The sequence below is a fragment of the Astyanax mexicanus genome, chromosome 17 (assembly GCF_023375975.1).
Source record: "Astyanax mexicanus isolate ESR-SI-001 chromosome 17, AstMex3_surface, whole genome shotgun sequence".
NCBI classification, from domain to species: Eukaryota; Metazoa; Chordata; class Actinopteri; order Characiformes; family Acestrorhamphidae; genus Astyanax; species Astyanax mexicanus.
In genome coordinates, this window is record NC_064424.1 from 32,349,588 (window position 1) to 32,373,813 (window position 24,226).

A 24,226-nucleotide genomic window follows, 5' to 3' on the forward strand; every position below is an offset into this window, starting at 1 on the left:
CAATTACATAATGATACTGTAAATCTGTGATACTTGAAATATCATGAGATGATAAAATACTTCTAAATAAACAAATATGTTTTTTTGTGGTGAGTTTCACAGAATTTGACTATATGATTTGATTTGATAAGCTTTCTCACTGGCCACTTTATTGGAAACACCTACTAAATTGTGCCTCCACTGACTGGTCACTTTATTAGAAACAACTACCACATTGTTCACTGGCCACTTTATCAGAAACACCTACTACATTGTTCACTGGCCACTTTGTTAGAGGCACCTACTACATTCTTTACTGGTCACTTTATCAGAAACACCTACTACATTGTTCACTGGCCACTTTGTTAGAGGCACCTACTACATTCTTTACTGGTCACTTTATCAGAAACACCTACTACATTGTTCACTGGCCACTTTATCAGAAACACCTACTACATTCTTTACTGGTCACTTTATCAGAAACACCTACTTCATTGTTCACTGGCCACTTTATTAGAAACCCCTTCTACATTGTTTACTGTCCACTTTATTAGAAACCCCTACTACATTGTTTACTGGCCACTGTAATAGAAACACCTACTACGCACATTGTTTACTGGCCACTTTATTAGAAACACCTACTACATTGTTTACTGGCCACTTTATCAGAAACACCTACTAAATTCTTCACTGGCCAATTTATTAGAAACCCCTACTACATTGTTAACTGGCCACTTTATTAGAAACACCTACTACATTGTTTACTGGCCACTTTATCAGAAACACCTACTGCATTCTTCACTGGCCACTTTATTAGAAACCCCTACTACATTGTTCACTGGCCACTTTATTAGAAACACCTACTAAATTGTTTACTGGCCACTTTATCAGAAACACCTACTACATTGTTTACTGGCCACTTTATTAGAAACACCTACTACATTGTTTACTGGCCACTTTATTAGAAACACCTACTACATTGTTTACTGGCCACTTTAATAGAAACACCTACTACATTGTTTACTGGCCACTTTATTAGAAACACCTACTACATTGTTTACTGGCCACTTTATCAGAAACACCTACTACATTCTTCACTGGCCAATTTATTAGAAACCCCTACTACATTGTTTACTGGCCACTTTATTAGAAACACCTACTACATTGTTTACTGGCCACTTTATCAGAAACACCTACTACATTGTTTACTGGCCACTTTATCAGAAACACCTGCTCCTCCGCTCCTCTGGGTGGCAGTGTGAACAATAGACTGCTTTTCTCGACGTTTCTACACCGCTGAACTCCTCAGCTCTGTGTCGAAGCGAGTTTAACCTGCTTTTCCTGGATAAACCAACAGGATTTTGGTAAGTTAAGATGAATTTCCTTTTTCTGAAAGTGTAAGAAGATATTTATATTTAGTTTAAGTTTAGTAAGTCTACAATTAATGACAGTAGGGGCGATTTGTTTACCATCTGTAAGCTTCCTGTTCTAACTCTCCGTTCCACCTTAAGTGGTAATGCTGCTGCCGCTCTATTTAAGGTGGAACAGACAATTCGTGTAAAATCCTGGCGAATACGAAGCTAATCTAGCTTTATGTAATACAGTTAATTTGATTTGGGGTTGAATTAAAACAGAATCAAACATTTACATTTTTTTTGTGTCATGAAACTGGTTCTTAACGCAGCTTTAATATTTTTAATTCTGGATTCAGAATACAAATGTGTTATTATGGTTGGAACAACAATATATATATTTACAATAACAAAACAACATTAAAATTTAATAAAATAAAAGGCACAATAACTAATCAATAATAATCACTAAACAACAGTAAAAAGTGACAACAGTAATGAATAAGGGTAAACAATATTATGATAAATGTTCTGGCCTATTTACAAAAGGAAATACATGTATAAAATATATAACCTACATGCATTTTTGATACATAAAAAGGAAAAGAACAGTAACTATTAATGTAAATAGAGTGTAAACAGTGTAAACATGGAGGAATGGTGAGGGTATTAGGGCTGGACCCGAATATTCGGGTATTCGGATATTCGTTCGTTGAGTAGGTATTCGGTTTTTAATTTTGGTATTCGGATATTCGTTTTTTTTCTCCTTTCCAGAGTTCCACCTCACTCTAACCACTTCTGTTTTCGCGGGTCCCGTCAGAATATCTTGCGCGCGGGACAGAACTGAACTGTTATTGGCTGGAGCGGGAGTTTAATCCAGACGATGCGGGAGCAAATTAATAAATAGTTAAGAAAACTGTAATAATTGTAAAAAAAAAAAAAAAAAAAAACTAAAGAAAACTCTCAACGCGCAGGATGGACCGACACACACACGCACACACCGATGGTGTTTGGACTGGGGTAAGGAACGGGACCGCACTATGTGGCGGGCGGGCGCGGGATTAAAAGAAGCAATTTTTTTGCGGAGCGGTAACGAGACAGAAACGCGGGAGCGTGGAAGAGTGGGTTTAAAAATCAGTCTCGCGCAGACCTCTATTATACATGATAAAAAAAATGCAGGCTCTTCGAAACTGATTTATATAATAAAACGTAAGGGGTAATGTGGCAACAGTAGGGGCTAAATCGGTTACAAAAGCCTGGCCTACAAAAATGATGTCTGAACGAATTTCCTCTTATCTAATATAATTTAAAATGGTTTAAAAATATAAAATAATTTCTAAGCAAACGAAATATTTAATATTGAGCTTATAGCCCAAGTGCAAAAATACAAAATCAGTAATACGGCTATGCCCTGCACAATGCTTAAACCGAAATAGACCAAGTACAATAACGTCATTAACAATGACTTTCCTCTACTCTAATATAATTTAACATGGTTTAAAATATAAAATAATTTCTAAACAAACGAAATATTTAATATTGAGCTTATAGCCCAAGTGCAAAAATACAAAATCAGTAATATACCCTGCACAATCCTTTAACCGAAATAGACCAAGTACAGTTTACAATGACTGTCCTCTAATACATACCTGTCAAGTCTCCCGTTTTGGCCGGGAAAGTACCGTATTTTACTCCTCTTTCCCGCCGTCCTCCCGTATTAGTATTTTCCCGTAAATTTCCCGTATTATACTAAATAAAAAAATATATAGGCCACAGGCGACAATGCACTGACCGCTGTGTGTCTCTTAACCAATCGTGGTGCCGGTTCAAGGAGAAAGTCCCGCCTTTCAGGAGAAACAGCCAATCAGCTAGCTGGTTTTGCGGAGCGCAGTTTAGTGTGCGGGAAGCCCCGCCCCTCCCCTCGCTGTGAGTTCAGGCAGCTAGTCGGAGCAGCTGTCGTTAAAAATAATCTGGATATACGGAGATTTTTCTAAAAGAAAGGTAATTAACCATGTAAACTGTGATGAGATTGTTTCTGATAGCTGGTTAAGAAGACTCTTCTCTGAATCAAAACATAAATTAAACCCATTGTGTGTTTAATAAAATACAGCTTGTGACTCAGTTAGCTTAACTTTAGAATTAGCTAGATAGATATTCAGGGTTTGAGAAAAATCTACATATATATATAATGCCCTGCCCTGATGTGCCTGATCAGCCAATCATCATTTCAAAACTCTATTAGTTCAGGGCTAGTTTTAGGGTTTGTTAGAATTTGTTTAAATCTCAAGTATTGTGGTAATGTATTATAATGTAATGTAATGTATTATTTAGAAGGGGTAGAAGAGATGGTTGAGCTGGAGAGAGAGAAAATGTGGAGAGGGCTGAAATTAACTGAACTGATCAGGAGTGGACTGAACAATAGAAAGAAGTATTAATGAAAGATTATTAATTGTGTAGGCCCCTTAGGACTATTATTTACTTATGGAATATATCTGATCCATGTCCTTTTTGTAAATTTGTGCACCCTTCAATTTCAATTTTAAATCTATTAAATAAATTAAAAAAAAAAAAAAAAAAATATATATATATATATATATATATATATATATTTTTTTTTTTTTTTTCTTCCCTCGTTTGGGCTGTTGGGGCGGCGGAAAAAATCCCTTATTTTTAAGTCCAAAACTTGACAGGTATGCTAATATAATTACCAATGTTTAAGAATATAAAATACTTCCTGAACAAACGTTTTTTTTTTTGTTTGTTTTTTTAAGCAAATAGCCTAAGTGTGAAAACACAAACAGCAATTTACTGGGCTGGCTTGCGCAGCGGAGAAACCGTGCAGCAGCAGCCCCCTAGCCTGCTTACACAGCGGATAAGCCGCGTGTGGGGCAGCAGAAATTCCGGGATGAAAACACAAAGAAATCTGAGCTAAAAACACAGAAAAAATATGGGGGATAAAAACAACAAAAATCCGGGGTGAATATGTCTCGTCGGTCAGAGCAAATTGAACATTTTTCAGTGGATTAAAGGGGCCGTGATTTGCTTTTTTTTATTTATTTTTTTTACCTCTTTTTTTAAAAACGAATATTCGAATATTCGCTTCGAATCAGTGCCGAATATCCGGAGCTCAAAAAACGCTATTCGGGCCAGCCCTAGAGGGTATGCAGAGCAGATTAACCTTAAGAAGAATTAATATCAATAAAGATCAACCTATTAGCACCGTGTCTAATGCTAGGAGTGGGCTAGAGGGATATAAAGTCCTCGAATATTGAGCTGTGGAGCAGTGGAACTGTGTTCTTTGGAATAATTGTGGTCTATCCAACACTTTTAGGAAGAGATGAGTTAGCTACGGAGTTCAGGATGATGAGCTGGGGTGGATCATCCATAATCCTGACCTTGCCAACTTACTCTTGTTGCTAAATGCAATCAAATCCTTATAGCCATGCTCCAAAATCTACTATAACAGCTTCCCTGGGGAGAAGAGGCAGTTACTCCAACAAAAACAGAGTAAACCTTGATTCAGGAAGAAACCGTGAACGATCACAGTAGTGTTGTAGTATGTGATACCATTCAGCCCACACAGTAGTATTAATGAGGTCAGATACTGACCCTGAATGCAGGTTCCAACTCATCCCAAATGTTTTGGTGAACTTCATCTGTTTGTAACTGGCATTATGGGCTATACAGTCCAGAATTACAGGAAGAATTCATGGTTCTTTAGTTGTCTCAGTTTAATAAACAGTTTTCTCGCTCTCCAGTTCTCTCCACCCAGAAGATTAAACTCCAGCCATGGTCTGCATTCCCTGCATTGTCATCCCCGTCCTCCTGTGGGTTTATAAACGATTCTTGGAGCCCATCATCTACCCCTTTATCTCCCCGTTCATCAGCCGCTTCTGGACCAAAAAAGCAGTACAAGAGACAGGAACGGAAACGGGAAAAGGAACAGCCAGCACTAACGGCAAGGTATCAGAGGGGAAAGCTGTGAGGGCACATTATGTCTCCATACTTCTTTTTTCATTCCTGACCATAAGTGCACAAGGTTTTTAAATAGGTTATATATTCTAAACCATTTAGTTACGTCTGGTTGGGTTCATCACCAGTGTGATCATTTCTGACTCAGCAAGATTCTCTAGAATGGAGCATTTCACACTTTTATATTTGTATTTGATTTGTATGTATCTAAATTACAGATATACCGGTATACAGAAGACAAAAATACAGGCTGTGTAAAAAGACAAATGTATTAGGTACCGTTTAACTGCTGTCCTCTGGCCTCATAAGCCAAAGTAACAGAGACAGTGACCACGTTTTTTAATAATTGATGGCTTGTCAGTGGCAAGCTTGGATGAATCTTTCTCTAGCTGTAGTTTTTTCACATTTTAACATTTACACATTTTGATTTTTGATCTGAACCAGGCTTGGGGTCTGGTTAAAAAATATTTCCCATTTTTAGGTGTTCCAGAGCTACAGCTCTGGAAAAAATAAGAGACCACAATAAGAGACCACATGATGAGTTTCTTTGATTTTGCCAAATTGAAAATCTCTTGAATATTATTAAGAGGAAAATGGATGATTACAAGTCATCAAACCAAGCTGAACTGCTTGACCAGGAGTGGCAGTGGAGTAGAACATGCCAAGATGCATGAAAACTGGGATTAAAAACCAGGGTTATTCCACCAAATATTGATTACTGAACATTTAAAACTTTATGAATATGAACATGTTTTCTTTAAATGATTTAAGGTCTTAAGCATCTTTTTTTTTATTTCAGCCATTTCTCATTTTCTGCAAATAAATGCTCTAAATGACAATATTTATATTTGGAGTTTGGGAGAAATGTTGTCGTAGTTTAAAGGATACAAGTGATTATATATTTAATTATCATATTTACAATTTTAGAGTAAAGTAAGAGGAGCGGTTTGGCAATAAATGGCCCGAGAGAAATGTGTACATTGACTTTCATTAAAAGCTTAATTTTTTTGTTGTTGTTCATTGTCCTGGAAAATAGGTGTTCTAGAGTTTTAAGGCTTTCGTCCAGAAGTAGCAAAATGTTTGGACACCCAGAGAGATTTGAGCTTTTAGATTTTTACCACTTTTTCTAAAATTCATATTCCTCATAGACCTTATCCCAACAGCAGCCATGAATCATGAGCAATAAATAATACAAAAAAACAGGGCAGAAGTAGATAGCAAAGGGATTGAAAAAGTTACAGTTCATAAATATTATGTTAAATGTTATGTAAAGTAATGGCAGTTCACTGGAACTGTGGCAGACATGTTAAAGCAGAAAACTCTCAGAGAGAAAGATACTTGTAGGATTGCTAGGTAAATCTCAGCCTGTTTGGCTGCTAATTACCTTCAGGAAGATTTTTTTGGTCACTCTCGTCCTATTGGGTACTAGACAACACTTCATGACTGCACCCCAAAATGAATCCTAACTAACCCCGCCTTCTTTACTCCTGTTTTTCAGATGGAATGTAACGGAAACGCAAACATACCAGAGGCAAACGGAGTGACGACGACGGCCTCAGACAAAAAGATGGACTGACACCTGTATAAATCTGTTCAATGTTTTATGTGTCTTACTGTAGATATTTTAAACACAGAGTGATGTTTTAGCCATGTTGTCCTGGTCACATGACGTTATTAGGCCTGGTTGGAACACACACACATATTTAATTCACTTTCCATTGATGAGCTCTAACTGTGAATAAGAGATTCTAATTTATTAATTCAGTTCATCGCTTGTTCTTCATTCCCTGATCAGGCCTGAGTTTCAGATGACCTGCTTATCTTTTACTTCTACCTTTACATAATAATGCCTGAGCTAGTGTCAGAAATAAATATTTATAAATAATTAAATAAATAATTTCCTCAAATGTGTCCTCTGCTTTTTGTTACCTTTATGTTTATTTATAGAAAATATTAGTATTTGCCATCTAGAACACCTGTGCATTGTAAACAGAAAAGGTTTCTTTATTGTACTGAACAATCATTTTAGTTGTATGTAGTATAGAACCATTCACAAAATGTTTTCCACTGATTCAGAGAAGTCTTTAGTCAGTAGAAGAACAATTTAAGCACCTAAACATAAATGGTTCTTTTAATTTTTTGATTCCTTTTGTAAAGTTCTCTGTTCAACTTTAATTCCAAGTGCAGCTGTGCATCTTGTCTGAAAAGGTTTCTACATAAAACCTTTCACAAACGTTTTGCTCAATCGCGCTTTCTAAAATGTCAGTGTGCACTACCAAACAGCCGAGTGTTCTATAACACAAATGCAGCTGTGCTGATCTAAAGTTAGTGTGTTTATGTACACAATGTATTGTCTACAATAATAAACCAATTAATATAAAATACAGTCATGGTCGAAAGTTGGTACTGTCTTCTTTGGAGGTGTCATTCAGTTTTAGTAGAATTATGTGCTTTACCAAAACGTTTAATGTTGGTCTCATTGTCTCATCTGTCTACATGTTTCTGGCTTAATCACGTACATTTTGTCGGGCTAGTTTTTATGTCTTTGTGTCAGGATTGGGGTCCTCTTGAGTCTCCTGTCACAGCATTCTGTTTTATTCAAATGTGGATGGATAGTTCAAGATTGATGCACAGTGAGCCTGCAGGACAGTGCAGAGATTTGTGTGGAATTCTGACAAACCTTTTTTTCCTCTATTTTTTGTGTTGTTCCAATACACACAAAAGAAAATGTGTATAACAAAATGTGTGTAATTGCAATAATTTCTGGAAAAAAAATGGGAGTTCCATCACTTTTGGCCATGATTGCATTTTAATAGTAATAGTAAACGTCAGTCCCACTTTCAGAGATGCTTTGGAATCAAAAACGTGTTTAATAGATTATTATCATTACTAATCTGTCTAATTGTTTGATTCGCTTTATCTTAAAGTAGCATACATTTAGGTCACCACCAACAATAACAACAACAGTAACTGTATAATATTAATTTTGAGGATATCCACCACCAGGGGGAGTCACAGTTCTGTTTTTGAAAGGAAATGACGCCACGCGTTACGGGACGGAAAATCCAACCCCTTTCCGTGTCTGTCCTAAATGGCACACCTGCCCTCTGTAGTGCAGATCACCATCAACACTAGCTAGTGTAAATTTTCAGTTTCCAGTGCCACCTGTGTGGGTCCAGAGTTCCAGGCTGTTAAAGGGACAGGCAAAATAAAAAGACCACCTACTGTACTGAACAATATGGGGCCTGAACATTTTGTAGGGGGCGTGGCTAAAACTGAAAACATAAACTGAGGTTAAGGATGCAAGTATATATTAGGAATGAGTTTTTAATGTTCTGCCATCATTGACAACAGTTTACTTGCACCATGTTCCTTACTTGTCTTGTACCATAAATTACAGTTTACCCCATTGTGATAGCATTGATATGGCACCACTTCACGTTCAATCCACTGATTGGGCACTTCTTCTATTTCCACCTATAGCTACCACACTTCACTGGAAAGGTCATCTTTTTGGACACTGTCTTAAAGGGGTGGCAAAGAAGGTACTTCATGATAGCACCCTTTTTTGTACTGGAAGAGAAGAAAGGCACAGATAGATGAGCAATCCTTGATCTAGAGAGCAAATCAAAAAGCAAAAAAATCAGTTGCAAAGAGAGGCATTTTGTTTCTCTTTTTTTGCCACTCTACTGGGTGCATCAGTGATGCCCTTTTTAACCATAGGGGCACTGGGGGAGTTGTTGCACCTCCTTTTGTCACTTTACATCCAAAAATGTAAATGTGTTTTATTGAAGTTTTAAGTGATAGTCCAACATAAAGTGGCATATAAATGTAAAGTGGAATAAAAATGATGGTTTTCAAAATTGTAATCAAATAAAAAATATTATTTAGGCATCTAGAGACTTTTAGGCATCTAGAGATCTTTAGGCATCTAGAGATTTTTACCTATTCTTCTATTCAAAATAGCTCAAGCTCAGCCAGGTTGAATGGAAAGCGTCTGTGAACAGGAACTTTCATGTGTTGGCACAAAAACTTAATGGGATTTAAGTCAGTTATTTGACAGCACTTCTTATGTCTTTCTTTCAACAATGGTTTTCTTCTTGCCACTCTTCCATAAAGGCCAGATTTGTGGAGTGCACGATTTATGTTTGTCCTGTAAACAGATTTCCCCACATGAGCTGTCGATTTCTGCCACTTCTCCAGAGTGACCATGGGCCTCTTGGCTGCTTCTCTGACCAGTGATTTTCTTGCTTGATCTGTTAGTTTAGGTGGACAGCCATGTATTGGTAGGTTTGCAGTTGTAGAATATTTTTTCCATTTTTGGAGATGGATTGTACAGTGTTCCTTGGGATGCACAAAGCTTGGGATATTTTTTTAACCTAACCTAACCTGCCTTAAACTTCTCCACAAATGTATATCTGACCTGTCTGGTGAGTTCCTCTGTCTTTATGATGCTGTTTCTCTAATAACAGGAGTATTTATACTGAGCCTAAATTACACACAGCTGAACTCAAATTAACTAATTAAGTGAGTTCTGAAGACAATTAATTACACTGGATTTTATTAAGAGGTCAGAGTAAACAGGGCTGAATTCTCTTTAGATTTTTCTTTTATTAAAATTTTGAAAACAATGTATCATTTTCATTCCACTTCACAGTTATGTTCTATTTTGTGTTGGTATGCGACTTAAAATATCAATAAAATACATTTGTGCATGTGGCTGTAAGCTGAAAACATTCAAGGGGTATGAATAGTTTTGCAAGCCACTGTATATTGTGTAAGCCCATTGCTATTTAGTTTCTCGATGAATAGTGATAAATAATATTTCATTACTATGACCTAATTTCTCATTATTGTGACTTGACTGCAGGTCAAGGCTAAGGGAGAGTGCGCGCGCGAGTTAAGGCTGAGGGAGAGTGCGCGCGGTCGAAGTGTACTCGAAGTCGAGCTCGCGGATTGGCGCGCGCCCTCAGCTCGAGCTCAGCGGAAAGACTCAAGATGGCGGCGCTGGAGGTGGAGCAGAGAGAACTCGGCCGAAGTTGCTCGGAAAAACAGAGCTGAGCGGAGGAGCGCGGCGGCGGGGCTTCCCTCACCGGGACACCAAGACACCGGAGTGGCGGCGGGGACTGATGCCGTGTCGCTCTGCGGATTATCCAGCGGATTCTCAGCTCGTTTTCCTTGGCGGTGCGGAGCGGCGGCGGCGCCGAGGCTGCGGCCGAAGCGGGTCCGGGTCTGAGGCGCTCTCCGCGGGCATGGTGGCCGAGCCGGCCGGGTTGACGCGGATCTAACAGCGGGCTCTTTCAGCGTGGGAGAGCGGGGCCGAGGCTGCGGGCTCTGAGAGCGGAGGCCATGTATTTCCTGACCGGCTGGCCGCGGAGGCTGCTCTGCCCGCTACGGAGCGAGGAGCAGCCCTTCCACCTGCAGCCCAGCCAGCACAGACTCTACTTCGCCGTGCTGGCGCACACCCAGCTCAGCATCTGGTTCAGCAGGGTGAGTCGGGGGTCCTGGAGCTGGGGGGGCTTTAAAACACTCAGCAGTGCGGGGGGATATGAGCGGGAGACAGCGGCACCGGCCCGGGCTTCACCTTTCACTCCTGCCTGTAAACAAACCGGATTAGCGTTAACTGCGATAACACCCAGAGTTACGAGTTACCACGCGTTTAATTCAGAAGTTAACTAATTAACTTGTCGAAATGGTCAAAAATGTCGTTTAAACAGCATTATGTTCTCTAAGCAGGACATTTAAAGCGGAGAACTACATACACATTCAGTTATTCAGGCTAGGTATTTGGTAGTTTTGTGTTTTGTTTACGCTAAAAAAAAACTCAACGTCTTTAATAATGCTGTTTCTACACATTAAAAGTACTGTTTCGTGATTAAAAACGTAGTTACAGCCCTCGTGCCATAATCATTCTGTTTAACAGATTCTACACTTCAAAAAACACCTACGGTGTTGATGCTCTACGTTAACAGTTACCTAAAGCACAAGATGAAGCACCTAATATTTGTTTGGTGTATAAACTTGGTGGTGGTAGTTTCAGCTCCCTCATTTAGTCCTTTGGTTTTACTTTTGCATTCAGATTAGCCATGATAGAGCAAGTCTGCTTTTTTATGTTTTCTGTGCTTTTATTATGCGTTTTTTAATTTCTGAGAAAATAACAGACAGTCCTTGTTTTATAATCATTCTGTTGAACAGATTCTACATTTTCACACTCTGTTCTATACAAAACACCTACTGTTTTGAAGCTCTGCATTTAGTGACACATTTACCACTTAGCTAAAGCACAATATCAGGCAGTTAATATCTGTTTAGTCTATAAACATGGTGGTGGTAGTTTCAACTCGTACATCTAGTCTTATAGTTATAAGTATAGTTACAGTTTGCTTTTACATTTAGTTTAACTATGTTAGTGTTAGTTGGCTTGTTTATTGATGTGTTCTGCAATTTTAATGCATATTTTTAATTTACAAGTAAAAAAGGCAGAGCTTGTGCTATTATCATTCTGTTTTCAGAGATTTTACACCTAAACAGTTCTAGCGTTTTTAGAATTTATGTTGGTGCTGCAGTAAATTCTATTCACTGATTTTATTCTATGTTGCTGTTTTCATTTTTGGCATTTGATTATAATTCAGACCAAAACACACAGTCTTTGTTCTGTTTTTGCACTGAAAGCCAGTCACTATAACAGTCAGTCAGTTCTAATGTTCTGAATGGGTTTTGGAGATGTTTCTGCAGTAAATGCGCTGATTGGATTTCACAGATTTTGAAGCTAATTGTTATTTAACAGTTAAATATCTATCATTGTTCTCGTAATCATTATTTCAGTCTCTAATCACGATGGCAGTGATTTCTCCTCAAGCTTTACACTAAAACCCTGTTAGTTTGTCTTTTAGTTTTACTTTCATGTTGGTGCTGTTTCCATAGTTGAATAACACAGTTTTGCACTTTAGTCATTCTGTTTTGCTGAGTTGACACTTCCCACACGATTTTAGTGTTTTAAACTCTTGTGTCTTTACACAACACCCACATGGTTGGTGCTGCTTTTGCACTAGAGGCACTGTGTGTGTTGGCGTTGATTTTACAGTGAAAACCATAGGTGTCACTGCGGTGGTGCTGTTTTCCTGATATATTGTACACTCAAAACACAGGGAGGTTGAGGTTTTGGTGGTTCTTTAATAGTGGTTTGACAGATGTGTGTGGGTTTACAAGCTTTATGCTGATTGTACATTAAAATACGTAATGTTAGAACTGTTTAAGTGTTTTAGAACACAAGTACGCAAGTGCTAAGCTTTCTAGAATCCAAGAAGGCACCATCTAAGTGTTCTAAAACGTCCACGCGTTAAGTGCTCTTAAACCAAAAGAGACAGAGAAAGTACATCATGATGTTATTCTGCATGTGTTAAGCCTTGTTAAACACACATGTACAAACAAAATGTCATTTGGTTGTGCCAAAATCCGATACCCCTTTGGCATGCAGGTGCATCTCGCAGTAGTGTGAACATAAATGCTTAGACTGGAAATTGATTTATTTACTGCAACAGTAGACTAACCCTAATTCATAAACAGAAATAAAAGGAATCTCAAGATATTCTTTTGTACTCATTCTGCTAGGAGGCATATAAAATGAATTTTAGACAGATACAGCCCACATAGTTGATGGTGACAGGATGTAGTAAAGTTCTGTAGTCCACCTACTAAACTGCAGTGTGAAACCAAAATGATCTGGATCAAATGTACACGATGTAACAAACACACAGACCTTGGTGCACACTGTGGTCCGGACTTTTAGGTGTTAAAATACCCTAAGTGTCCTAGAATACCCTAGATGTACCTAATGCCCTAAAATTATTGCCCTAAAAAGTACTGTAGGACACCTCTATACACAGACTAAGTGACTTCGAACATAAGTGCACAAGATCAGTGTTCTAAAACCTAGCTTACATATGTTAATTACTACACATTAATTTAGTTTATATACAGGCAAAAAAAGCAAAGTAACTATTTAACTAATTGAATTGGTTAAGACTGTGGAAAATACAGCATAATGATAATTTAGCAGGGTGTTTAAAGCAGAAGACACACATTCTGTTTTTTTTTGGCCTCTATGAAACATGGTGGTGGTAGTTCTGTGTGTTGTTTATGCTAAAAAAAACAAATAACACTTTTTTAAACCTTTTAGAACAACAAAATAAAAGTACTGTGCTTCCTAAGTGCTCTGGAATCCGGTCCTGTACGAAGTGCCCTGGAACACAAGTTCTTCTGTTTTTCAGGGTAAATTCATTAATCATGTTCCACTCATCACTGATGCAATAGACACCCGTGTTCCAATAACCCCTGAGTTAATGTTGTTTTTACAAGTTGCCATCATAAAATTGTGTGGTTTACGGCTCTGTGCTTTGTAGAACATCTCTTGGTGCCTGGGTGGCTGACTGATTCAGGGTGATGCTTTTTAGGCGACTGTTGGAGGTCAGGGGTGCTGGTGGTGGGGGTGTTGGTGTGGACATGCTGAAAGGACACAGTCGGATGTGTTTGCGTATTACGTCATGTTTCACTCCAGTTGTCCAGTATGAATCATTCTCAGGTTTCTACTGGAGTCTGTTTGGAATCCTTGGGTATACATTTAATCCCAGTTTTCCCTCTTAAAGAAAAGTGAGCTGGGAATTGTCTGCTGTATTACTACTTTCTTTTAGGTCATCTTACCCAAGCAGAGTAGTTCACAGTGATGGTGAATGGAAATAGACATGTGAACCTCTTAAATTGCCGTCTCAGAAAGTTATGGAATGTGAATGTCTGACTCTCTAAACCTTCTAACCCCCTGAGTCACACAGGCACAGCCTGTTACAGCTGATATACACACACATACACACACTCTGTTACCCTGCATGCACACCACATGCAATAAAGTCACTCACTGTTGCACGTGCAGCGGGCGATGAGTCTCTGGCAGCTAGTGTTCACCAGCTAGTAAGCAGTGGCCAAAAAACTTGAAATAATAATAAAATAATTACAGCTACATGTTCATTACCTCAGAGCTGCTTTTGATTTTTCATATAAGCAGCAATGTCTTTTTTCTGAAGGGATAACATCCTTAGAAAAGTTTTATTGCACTTTTAATAAGCAAGTGTGCTGGCTGTTTGTGTGCTTTATCAGTTACAATATTCTGCTTTCTGCGCTCTGTATTTTGCACTTCATATTCTGCTTTTTTTGTGAATATATTTTTGTTTTTTTCCTAAGAACAGGTACATATAGGCACACAACCACAACAGTATAAACAACACAACACATTTTGCACACACTCCTTCGTCAAAAACATATAAATAAAATATCCGTAGAATATATATATATATATATATATATATATATATATATATATATATATATATATATATATATATATATATATATATAGCAGACATCCACATACGTCCACCTACATACAAATTAACACACAAGCACTCGAAGCACCCCTACATAATACTATGTAACAAATACCCATTCATCAGTTTATTTCAGGATAACTTATCTTTTATAAAAGCAATAGCTTCTGACCAGTATCTGATTGTAGCTGCTTTAGCACAATGTAATCTGGCCATATTCTGCGTTTTGAGCTTAGTATTTTGCGCCTTATATTCTGTGCTCCATATTCTGCGCTTCATATTTGCCGTTTTGAGCTCTATGTTTTGCGTTCTGCTCATTTCAGTCTCCGATGCTTCTTATGCACTATGTTCTATGCTTTTCGGCCTGTGCTTCATCTTCTGTTCTCTTTGGTGAACACTCACACTGCGTTTACACTAGCAGACAACAGAGCAAAAAGACCCTTTTTGCATTTCCTATGGAAGGATGCAATATTTTTGCCGTGATGAGCAGCAAATCAAGCTGCGATTTTCTCAACTTTATGCAAATGACTTATGAAGGCCTAAAGTGGCATTTTACGCTGAACCAATCATAGAACAATTTGTGTAGTTACAAGCAATTAATGAGCACTGGAGTCAGGAATCTATTGATTGACAGGTTAATATACAGTGATACAGGGCTTGCTCTGAATTCCTCTTTGGTCCACTCTGCTCTTCGGTCCACTATTGGTGTGCTTTTTTGGGCTAGCTTCATTGGGCTAATCTCTGTATTCTGAGCTTTTTGCCGGCCCGCTTTTTGGTTCCACCATAATCCACCATGTTCATTTTTTGTTAATTATTATCTGCCTGGCCTGTCTTCTCCACAGTCTATATCCCCTCACAAAAGATGTACTCTGGACATCGTGGACAGTCTAAATGACCTGAGCTAATGATGCAGAAATAACCTCACTCTCTCTCACTGGTGTTACAGATTTCTGTTGGCGGTTTGCACGGCCTGTAGCTGCAATGCAGTATTCTCAAACCAGTGAGTGATAAGATTATTGTTGCAAAGCAACCAGCAACCAACTAGTTGCTGCAGGTTCTTTCTCGTTGACTTGATGGTACAGGTTCTTAGGCTGCAGTGACCTGGCATTAACATCATGTATCCCAGGTGACCAGATCGTACTACACACCAGTGAAAAGTACAGGTGTGAGAGGGACGCAACGTCTCGAGGGCACAACGTAATTTGATCTCCCAAACCACATTTGGAGGTGGTGAGAGACGCGTATGAACACATTTATTATTGTAGTGTGAAGCCAAATCACCTCTAAGCATCCCCAACATCAAAGAACCTTCAACATTAACCACGCCAACGCTTCTCCTTGTGCATTTTAAACAATAATTTGTGACCAGACTAATCAGGATGCATGTGTGTTAATGCCCTTTAGATTTATACCACTTTTTCTTTCATATAATTATTAAAATCAGACTATAATGTAACAGGTTATTCCTCTGCTTCTTATGAACTGAATTAACTGGAATGAATGAGGGAACTGACAGATGTTTATAATTAAGAAAAGTGTTTGACTCTGGCTTTATGTTTCAGCGATTTGTTACAGCAGTGCTTCAGCTGGGTTCTGCTTTCAGAATGTCTAATATAAACTGTGTGTTTTATATACTGAGTATACTGCATCCAAAGGCTCACAGGGGAAGAGTTGGATGTCAGATCTGGATAACAATGCCAAAATAATACCATATAGTATCAATTGAATTGAACTGAGATCTGTACTTTAACTTAGTCACAGTGGAATATTCTCATTTTGTTGATCAGCCTCTCCTGTGTTGTTTGGCCTTGTGTTTACGATCATCCAGTTTCTGCCAGGTTTTAGATTTTAATTACGCAGGTTGTCTTTCAGTACCTCCTGATTCTTCAGTCAATTTGATTTTCCTCAAGTTTTTATGTCTATGAAATGAAAATATTGCACCAAGTAATGTTATGGCGTGAGTTGTGGCATGGTGTGTATGTTTCAATTCACTTTGGTACCCTGCTAAAGCCTTATGAAGCCCAATCAGATTGTCTCTCTTTTTTTTCTTTCATTTTTGTCATTATATTAAAAAAACAATTAACCAATTTTTGTGATCCGTCCCTTGCTTTCCTCCGGTTTCCAAAAGTCATAAGGCGCTACATTCCATGTTCTTCTGTGTGACTTTTGCATATGTGCACATTGTGATGACAAATCTGAAACACTATGTTGCGCAACCGAGTCTCCTCTGAGGAATAGCATCTCTCACAGCATGTTGCTACCACTACCATGTTTTTACTTCTGGTATATAAATATTAGCGGAATGGGTAGGGTTAGATTTGATTTCAGTGAGTGTCTCAGCTGCTATTTTAACCATAGTTGCACACTTTGAAATGAACCGGCAATCCTCTGAGCGTAGTGGCAGTGCCCTAGTCCGTTGCACAACTCTGAGCACCAGCAGTGCACTTTTTTTTCTTTTTTTTTCAGAAGCAACAGTTGCACATTTAATGCATTAAAACTCTTTAAACCAGCTAATCCAGTTATCAAGCAACTCTAGGCCATAGCTGCTTTTTTCCTGCTGATCCTGGGTCACACTGACTGTAATCTTTGTGTGCTAAAGGACGCTGGTTGCCCACAGGTCCAACCTGTTGGGTTTGGAGTGGTTTGTAGTGTTGTTGGTGTGCGGGCACTCTGTATGACCGTTTTGTGACCCCTGTTTCAAATCAAAACGTCGCCTCTCAAACTGAATGACCTTCCCAGAGAAGCAGATGTGCACACACATAGCCCTGTGCTGTTTTTAACATGCCCCCATTGACTTGTACTTTCCCGCTGTATGCCATTTTAACCCATTAAGAACAAAGGCCCTGCTTGAAACAAATTTCAGGAATGTTGTGTTTAGACTGAAATTACTCTAATTCGGACCGTTTGAGGGATCAGCACGCTTTAGTCTTCACTTTAAACTAGAGTTGCTGAGTTTCCCGCATGTTTACCAGCATCCATTAAGTTTTATTTAAAATAAATAAATTCTTAAACTAAAACTTTGTTTAAATCTAATGCCGACACATGTGAGTAATTACAATTTTAGAGTCTAAAAATAAACTGTGCAATTGAACAAGACTTAAGTACCCTGTTGAGCTGCCGTGTCTCTCTAGGGCATCACATTAGCAGTTGTAACAGTGGGTCACTCCATAGCAAAGTCATGATTGAAGAGCTTACCAAAGGGCATAAATACTACTTTATTACTTTACATGGTGCAACTAATCAAATAAATAGGGTAAAGCTGCGGTGAAGAATTTTGTATAGTATGAGTATAAATCCATAATTACTGAAATTTGCTTATTTAGGAGTATTTTATCCTCTTTTCTAGTAATGCATGATGTAAAATATCACAGTGCTCTTTTTACCGACGTGGAACCGGCATCGTCCTGGTTCGCAAAGCTAATTTTATACCATTTGCCACATTTCCACCAACAAAAGGAGATTCTGGAATCAAGATCAAAGTTGGTTCAAAGTGGGAACCGAAGAATACTAGGTTCTTCAGCGCGAATCGTGTTTACCGCAGGTGTGCAACGCCCAAAGGCAAAAGTAGTTGATTCGCCTTATTACATTTAACTGGTCTTTAGAAGCTTTTCTGCTCACCACTGTATAGAGTGACCATTAGTACTTTATTCTTCACTAAATTCCAGTTCCAGTGAACACAAGTTGAGTCCAAATGAGCAAAACTGTGATCTGGTCTGAAGGAGCATTTGTACTCTGTAAGGGGGAGAAACCTGAGCAGAAGGTTGAAACAACAGTCCTTTTTCTCTCAAACCAATGATATGCTGCCTCTCAAAGTCTGTCAGCTGTGCAAAGTGAGTTGTTAGCCATTGACACTCTGCCCAAGTTTCACAACCTCCTACTGACCAGATCACAAGCTAGTGTTCCTCATTTGGACCCAACGAGTGTTTACTGGAGCTATAATTTAGTAAAAAAACAAGAGTACGAAGGGTCACTCTATACAGTGGTGAGCAGAAAAGCCTCTGAAGATCAGTTGAATGTAATGAGGCGTAATGTTGCCTTCATGTACCTTATGTATTACCACCTTCGTGTTTATGAACGCCTTGTATAAAATATAAATGTTAATATAATTTACGCATTTTAAGGCACTTTTAAAATCCTTTAATTTTCCTCAACAGCAACATAAAATCTGGTGCGGCCTATGTGTGAATTTTACCAGTCAGGTTGTAAGGTCGCAAGAAAAAAGCCTCTTTGCTGAAGTGCAGCGTTAAACAGGAGTTTCAGTGTAGTTCTCCAGCAGTATTAACATTACACTCAAGGTTCCTTAGTGTGGCAGCATTAGCCGCTAAATGTAACTAGCGCTAGCGGTTAGCTGCTAATGCCTTTGTGTAAATCTGTCAATTTAAGCTATTAAATAACAGAAGCGTTTTACTCCCCCAAATAAACGTTTTTTTTAGGAGAGAAATCTGTGTAGATTAACATCCAGCGCTCATTTGACTTTAAACGTTTTTTGTTTTTTTTTGTAAAGAACCACCCAGTATTGAGACCTGCTGAATTAGAAGGAAAAGATAGCGACACCCCTGTGCCTGCTTTCTTGGCACACTTCAGACTGTTAATTGCTTGAATGCCATAGCCTGTTTTTGTATCTCATTGCTGACCATGTGCATCCCTTTATGACCACATTTGCCATCTTCCAATTGCTACATCCAGCAGGAAATTCACTATATCACAGACAAAACGGTCTCAAACTGGTTTAATGAGCTTGACTATGAGCTTTGTGTTCCTCAGTGGCATTTCCTTTTATTTACTGTAACTGAATCTAGTATCCCTTCTGTGTGATGTAGTAAAACGGGAGAATCCTATAAATCCCAGCATTTTTTCAATGCTCCTAAAATCTGCTGGAATTGTGTGAAGTAATCATAGTCTCTTGTTTATGCATGTATGTGGCTTTTAATTCTAGCGTAACTGAAACCCAGCTCTCTAAATGTTCTGCAAAAAGGTTTCCCTGAAAACTGCCAGACCACAGATATGCAAATGACCTGCATGCTTTGATTTAGGAAACAGCTGCTTTTCTTATACAAACACAGTGTACTCACTCTGTACTCTCTAGTAGAACCAATGTAAATTCTTACTGCTGCTGTGAAATCAATGGTGATTACAGATTATATGTAAAAAATAATAAATGATCATTTTTTTCTCTCTCTTTCTCTCTCTAGCCCAGTGTTCTGGTGGTGAGTTATATTGAGTCGGCGAAGGCGGCAGCTCAGTTTGGTTTTTACCAGCAGGCCGAATGGAAACCAGACGACTCGATGATTGCAGTGGCAGTAAGTGATGCTCAACTTAGTCTACCTGTTTTACTTTCACTCTAGTTTATTTTCTGCTCTGTCTGTCTGTCTGTCTATGTCTGTTTGATTGTTGCTTTCTCCCTGCTCTTTGACACTGTACCAGAGTGTATGAGTGTGAACTCCCTGACCCCAGCCCCAATGTTATGCTACTGCTACTAATCCTGGCCTGAGGTGTGTGTGTGTGTGTTTGTGTGTGTGTGTGTTTGTGTGTTTGTGTGTTTGTGTGTTTGTGTGTGTGTGTGTGTGTGTGTGTGTGTTTGTGTGTTTGTGTGTTTGTGTGTTTGTGTGTTTGTGTGTTTGTGTGTTTGTGTGTGTGTGTGTGAAAGCGAGACTATCCATCTGATTTTTATTCCATCCTGACACGCATGAACACACAGTACTATTTTCCTATCATTCCAACAATTGAACCATATCTTTATGACTACCTGTCCAGTGCATATTTTTGTCCTCAAAATGAATCCATCTACATCATTTCTGGAGGTAACATCTACCATGTCTGGTGTTCCAACAGATCTATTAAATGTTTTAAGGTAATTTTGGCATGTACCTCACTTATTGTTCAAGCTCCTCCTGAAGGTAAACAGCGCTCATGTATCCAAAGACTGTTTATACGATGAAAAAAAAAAAAGGTCTGAAAACAAACTAGAAAAGAAGTCCAGCATGAGCACTGTGACCAGACTATGGCTACTCAGACTCTTACTCTGCACTGCACTGTGTGTTGTTTCATAATAGCCTTGGGCCTTTGTAGCTTTGGAAACCCAGTTTGTGGTCAGTATGTATGTGCCATTGCTGAGCAGGAGCCTTACAAAAGCCTTGTTATGTAGTAGCTTTTAATCATGTTTCTGTTACAAGTAACGGTATGCTGTTGTGATGGGATAGGGAAAGAGAAGAAACTGATTGGGCAGCCAGTTGAACAATCTTCACTGCTTTTGATAGAAATTGTGTGATTAACCAGAGTCCCCAGTATTCTTTGCTTATTAAAATAACATGTCAAAAGTCATGGGGTATCAGTATGTAAACTTACTGTGAAGAATTGAGTTTTGACGAGTTATCTTGTAAATAAGAATGCCTAGACAGTGTAAATTCTGGAGTTGGAATGAGGCCTAGTGGCTGATGCCAGATGGATGGGATATTCTGTGTTGGAAGTTGTACAGGCATTTAACCTTCCTTAATCCACAGTGTTATATGAACCGGTAATACGCCACAGAAGGCATTACCACCCACAGTGGACAGTGCAGTGGTTGGTAATGATCGTGACCGGCATTGCCCGGCTAGAATTGTATATTTGAATAGACAAGTTACACTGTCAGAAATCATATCCATATTTAATGTTAAAGACCCCACACACATATTGTGCAGATTAGTGCAAGCTCTTAAGTTTTTATGGGACACGGCAAAAGTCATGGGACCCGATACGATAAAGTCCCTTTCCCATGATGTGGAATGTAATTGTTTATGTCTGTGTTTATTAGACACTGAAAACAGATGTGACGTCTGGCTTCTTAGCAGCAACTTTGGCTGCCTGCTTTTTGTATTTAAGACTTTCCCAAAGTGCACCACCAAGATACATAACTAAAATGGTCCTGTAGGAGGAGAGTGGAAATGTTTACTGCAGATGTAGGGATACAGAAGCTGTACAACAGTGGCCAGGAATGGTCCTTTAAAAAGCAATACCTGTACTATAACTGGAAATTGTAGCAAAAGCTAAGTCTGATATATGGTTGTATTTGAATTTCTGAATCTCAGTAGCACTGTCCTGAGAAATATCCCACACAATCCCTACTCTCAGTCCTACATCGTGAAGATATGCGCTACAGGCTAAACTTGAGAAATCTCCCACACACCCCTACTCTCAGTCTGACTGTGTGAAGAGCTGAGCGCTAGGCTAAACCTGAGAAATCTCCCACACACCCCTACTCTCAGTCTGACTGTGTGAAGAGCTGAGCGCTAGGCTAAACCTAAGAAATCTCCCACATAATACCTTCTCTCAGTCTGACTGTTTGAAGAGCTGAGCGCTAGGCTAAACCTAAGAAATCTCCCACATAATACCTTCTCTCAGTCTGACTGTGAAGAGCTGAGTGCTAGGCTAAACCTGAGAAATCTCCCACACAATCCCACACACTCTCAGTCTGACTATGTGAAGAGCTGAGCGCTAGGCTAAACCTGAGAAATCTCCCACACAATCCCACACACTCTCAGTTAGGGTTGTCACGATACCAAAATTTTGACTTCGATACCGATACCAACTGTAGTATCATGATTCTCGATATCAAAACGATACTTGGAAGAAAAAATAAAAAATAAAAATATCTGAACATAAAATGTTTATTTTTGACTGAACTGGATTGAACACTGAACAATAGGTGCAAACGTTTTTATTCTAAAATGAAACATTTGAACAAAAAACAAGTTTCGTTATTATAACCTTAACTATAACATAATTATCTAAACACTTCCTAAAAACTAAAACTAAAACCAGAGGTAATGGTAGCCTGACTATGTGAACCTGACGGGCGGGCAGAAGTTAAGTTCTGAATAAGGAAAATAAAGAGACAGAAGAACATTACAATGTTATGTTAATTTTAACACTCACTGCTCCGTTTTATTAATCAACCGTTTACCGTTTTTAATAAGCAGTCGCTAGTAAATCTTAGTAAAGCTACAGACAGAGTGTATCTTGACTAACTCCACTAACCTGTCGACTTCTCAGCTCTTTGTAGAGATCAGGGTGCTTGTCTGCTATTATGTTAAATAACACTGTAACATAGAAGCATAGAACTATTATTTAATTAAAATGATTTTTAAGAACAGCTAAACACAGTGCTGCAGGTCAAACGCGGAGGCGTTCACGTGCGAGAGAGAGAGAAACAGAGAAAGAGACACAGCGAGAGTGAGAGAGAGAGAGATTTGCATGTTCTGATGTGAGCTACTTACAGGTAAAGGTTCTCTTTTATCTCCTCGTGCTCATATTCTAGTCCCACACATAAGTCTGCAGCTCCCTCAGTGTTTTCTGTCGTATTTTGCGGCTAGCGCGAGCGCTTACAACTAACACCGCGGACCGCGAGGTGCCGCCGGGCTTGTGCCGAATCCGCTACTGAATCCGACTCCCGCTTCGCGGACAGAATCGGCACAACACCCCCCGCTGTAGAACTGCGGGAGTGAAAACAGCGCTAATAAATAAAGTAGTTTAGTTTCACTTTCAGTTTTCGTTATTTTCGTTTGTCCACAAGTCGCGGACGAGAGACATCTGTTATTTTAGCCGTCGCCATTCTACACTCGCTGCTGCTCTGCTGGCTTGCGCGTGAATCGATTCATTTATTCAGAACACTAAGTTTATCTGAATCCTGCCACACCGACTGCTGCGGTGTGAATCAGTTTTCTTATGAACTGAATCAAATCGCGCCTACTAATTTGACTCATTTGAAGCTAGTGACTGGGCTATATACAGTATCGAAAGCATCGAACGCTAAAGAACCGAATCGTTTGTGATGACGTAGTATCGAAAAAGAATCGAACCTTCGGTACACCGTGCAACTCTACTCTCAGTCTGACTATGTGAAGAGCTGAGCGCTAGGTTAAACCTGAGGAATCTCCCACACAATCCCACACACTCTCAGTCTGACTGTGTGAAGAGCTGAGCGCTAGGCTTAAACTGAAAAATCTCCCACACAATCCCACACACTCTGTCTGACTGTGTGAAGAGCTGAGCGCTAGGCTTAAACTGAAAAATCTCCCACACAATCCCACACACTCTCAGTCTGACTGTGTGAAGAGCTGAGCGCTAGGCTGAACCTGAAAAATCTCCCACACAGTCCCCCACACTCTCCGTCTGACTATGTGAAGAGCTGAGTGCTAGGCTAAACCTGAGAAATCTCTGGCACAATCCCACACACTCTCATTCTGACTATGTGAAGAGCTGAGTGCTAGGTTAAACTTGATAGATCTTCCACACAATCCCACACACTCTCACTCTGACTGTGTGAAGAGCTAAGCGCTATGCTAAACCTGAGATGGATTGTGTGGAAGATTTTTCAGCTAACAGCTGTCCTGGAGGACCTTAGCTAATTCTATGTTGTTTTGGTAACATCTTTCTGTAAAATAACCCAAACATGATTACATCATGATTCTTCCAGAACCCCAGAATACCTAGGGAAAGGAGACGTGGCTAAAAGACAGTGGATGTTGTTCTTTAAAGTTTGTTGTTTTTTTTAGCTCCAGGTTTAGC

The 24,226-nt window shown here is 39.1% G+C and overlaps 2 protein-coding genes and 1 long non-coding RNA gene across 3 annotated transcripts in view; 2 read left to right on the top strand and 1 right to left on the bottom strand.

Moving 5' to 3' along the window:
- Positions 1-1,212: 1,212 nt before the first annotated feature.
- LOC103034483 (UPF0729 protein C18orf32 homolog) lies at positions 1,213-7,210 on the top strand. The gene is made up of 3 exons (XM_022676326.2): positions 1,213-1,343; positions 5,090-5,294; positions 6,802-7,210. The coding sequence occupies exons 2-3, from the start codon at positions 5,121-5,123 to the stop codon at positions 6,877-6,879; spliced, it is 252 nt and encodes an 83-aa protein (XP_022532047.1). The 5' UTR covers positions 1,213-1,343; positions 5,090-5,120; the 3' UTR covers positions 6,880-7,210.
- A 3,442-nt stretch (positions 7,211-10,652) lies between these two features.
- ric1 (RIC1 homolog, RAB6A GEF complex partner 1) overlaps positions 10,653-24,226 on the top strand; it is a 57,720-nt gene continuing 44,146 nt past the window's right edge. The window contains exons 1-2 of the mRNA XM_007230601.4: positions 10,653-10,793; positions 19,873-19,980. Of these exons, the coding sequence (XP_007230663.3) occupies positions 10,653-10,793; positions 19,873-19,980 (249 nt within the window). The remainder of the gene's footprint in view (positions 10,794-19,872; positions 19,981-24,226) is intronic.
- Positions 21,841-23,664, bottom strand: LOC125782404 (uncharacterized). Its single transcript, XR_007425049.1, has 3 exons — positions 23,583-23,664; positions 22,051-22,164; positions 21,841-21,914 (listed from the first exon to the last, which is right to left on the bottom strand). It is a non-coding gene; the product is annotated as an uncharacterized LOC125782404 (long non-coding RNA).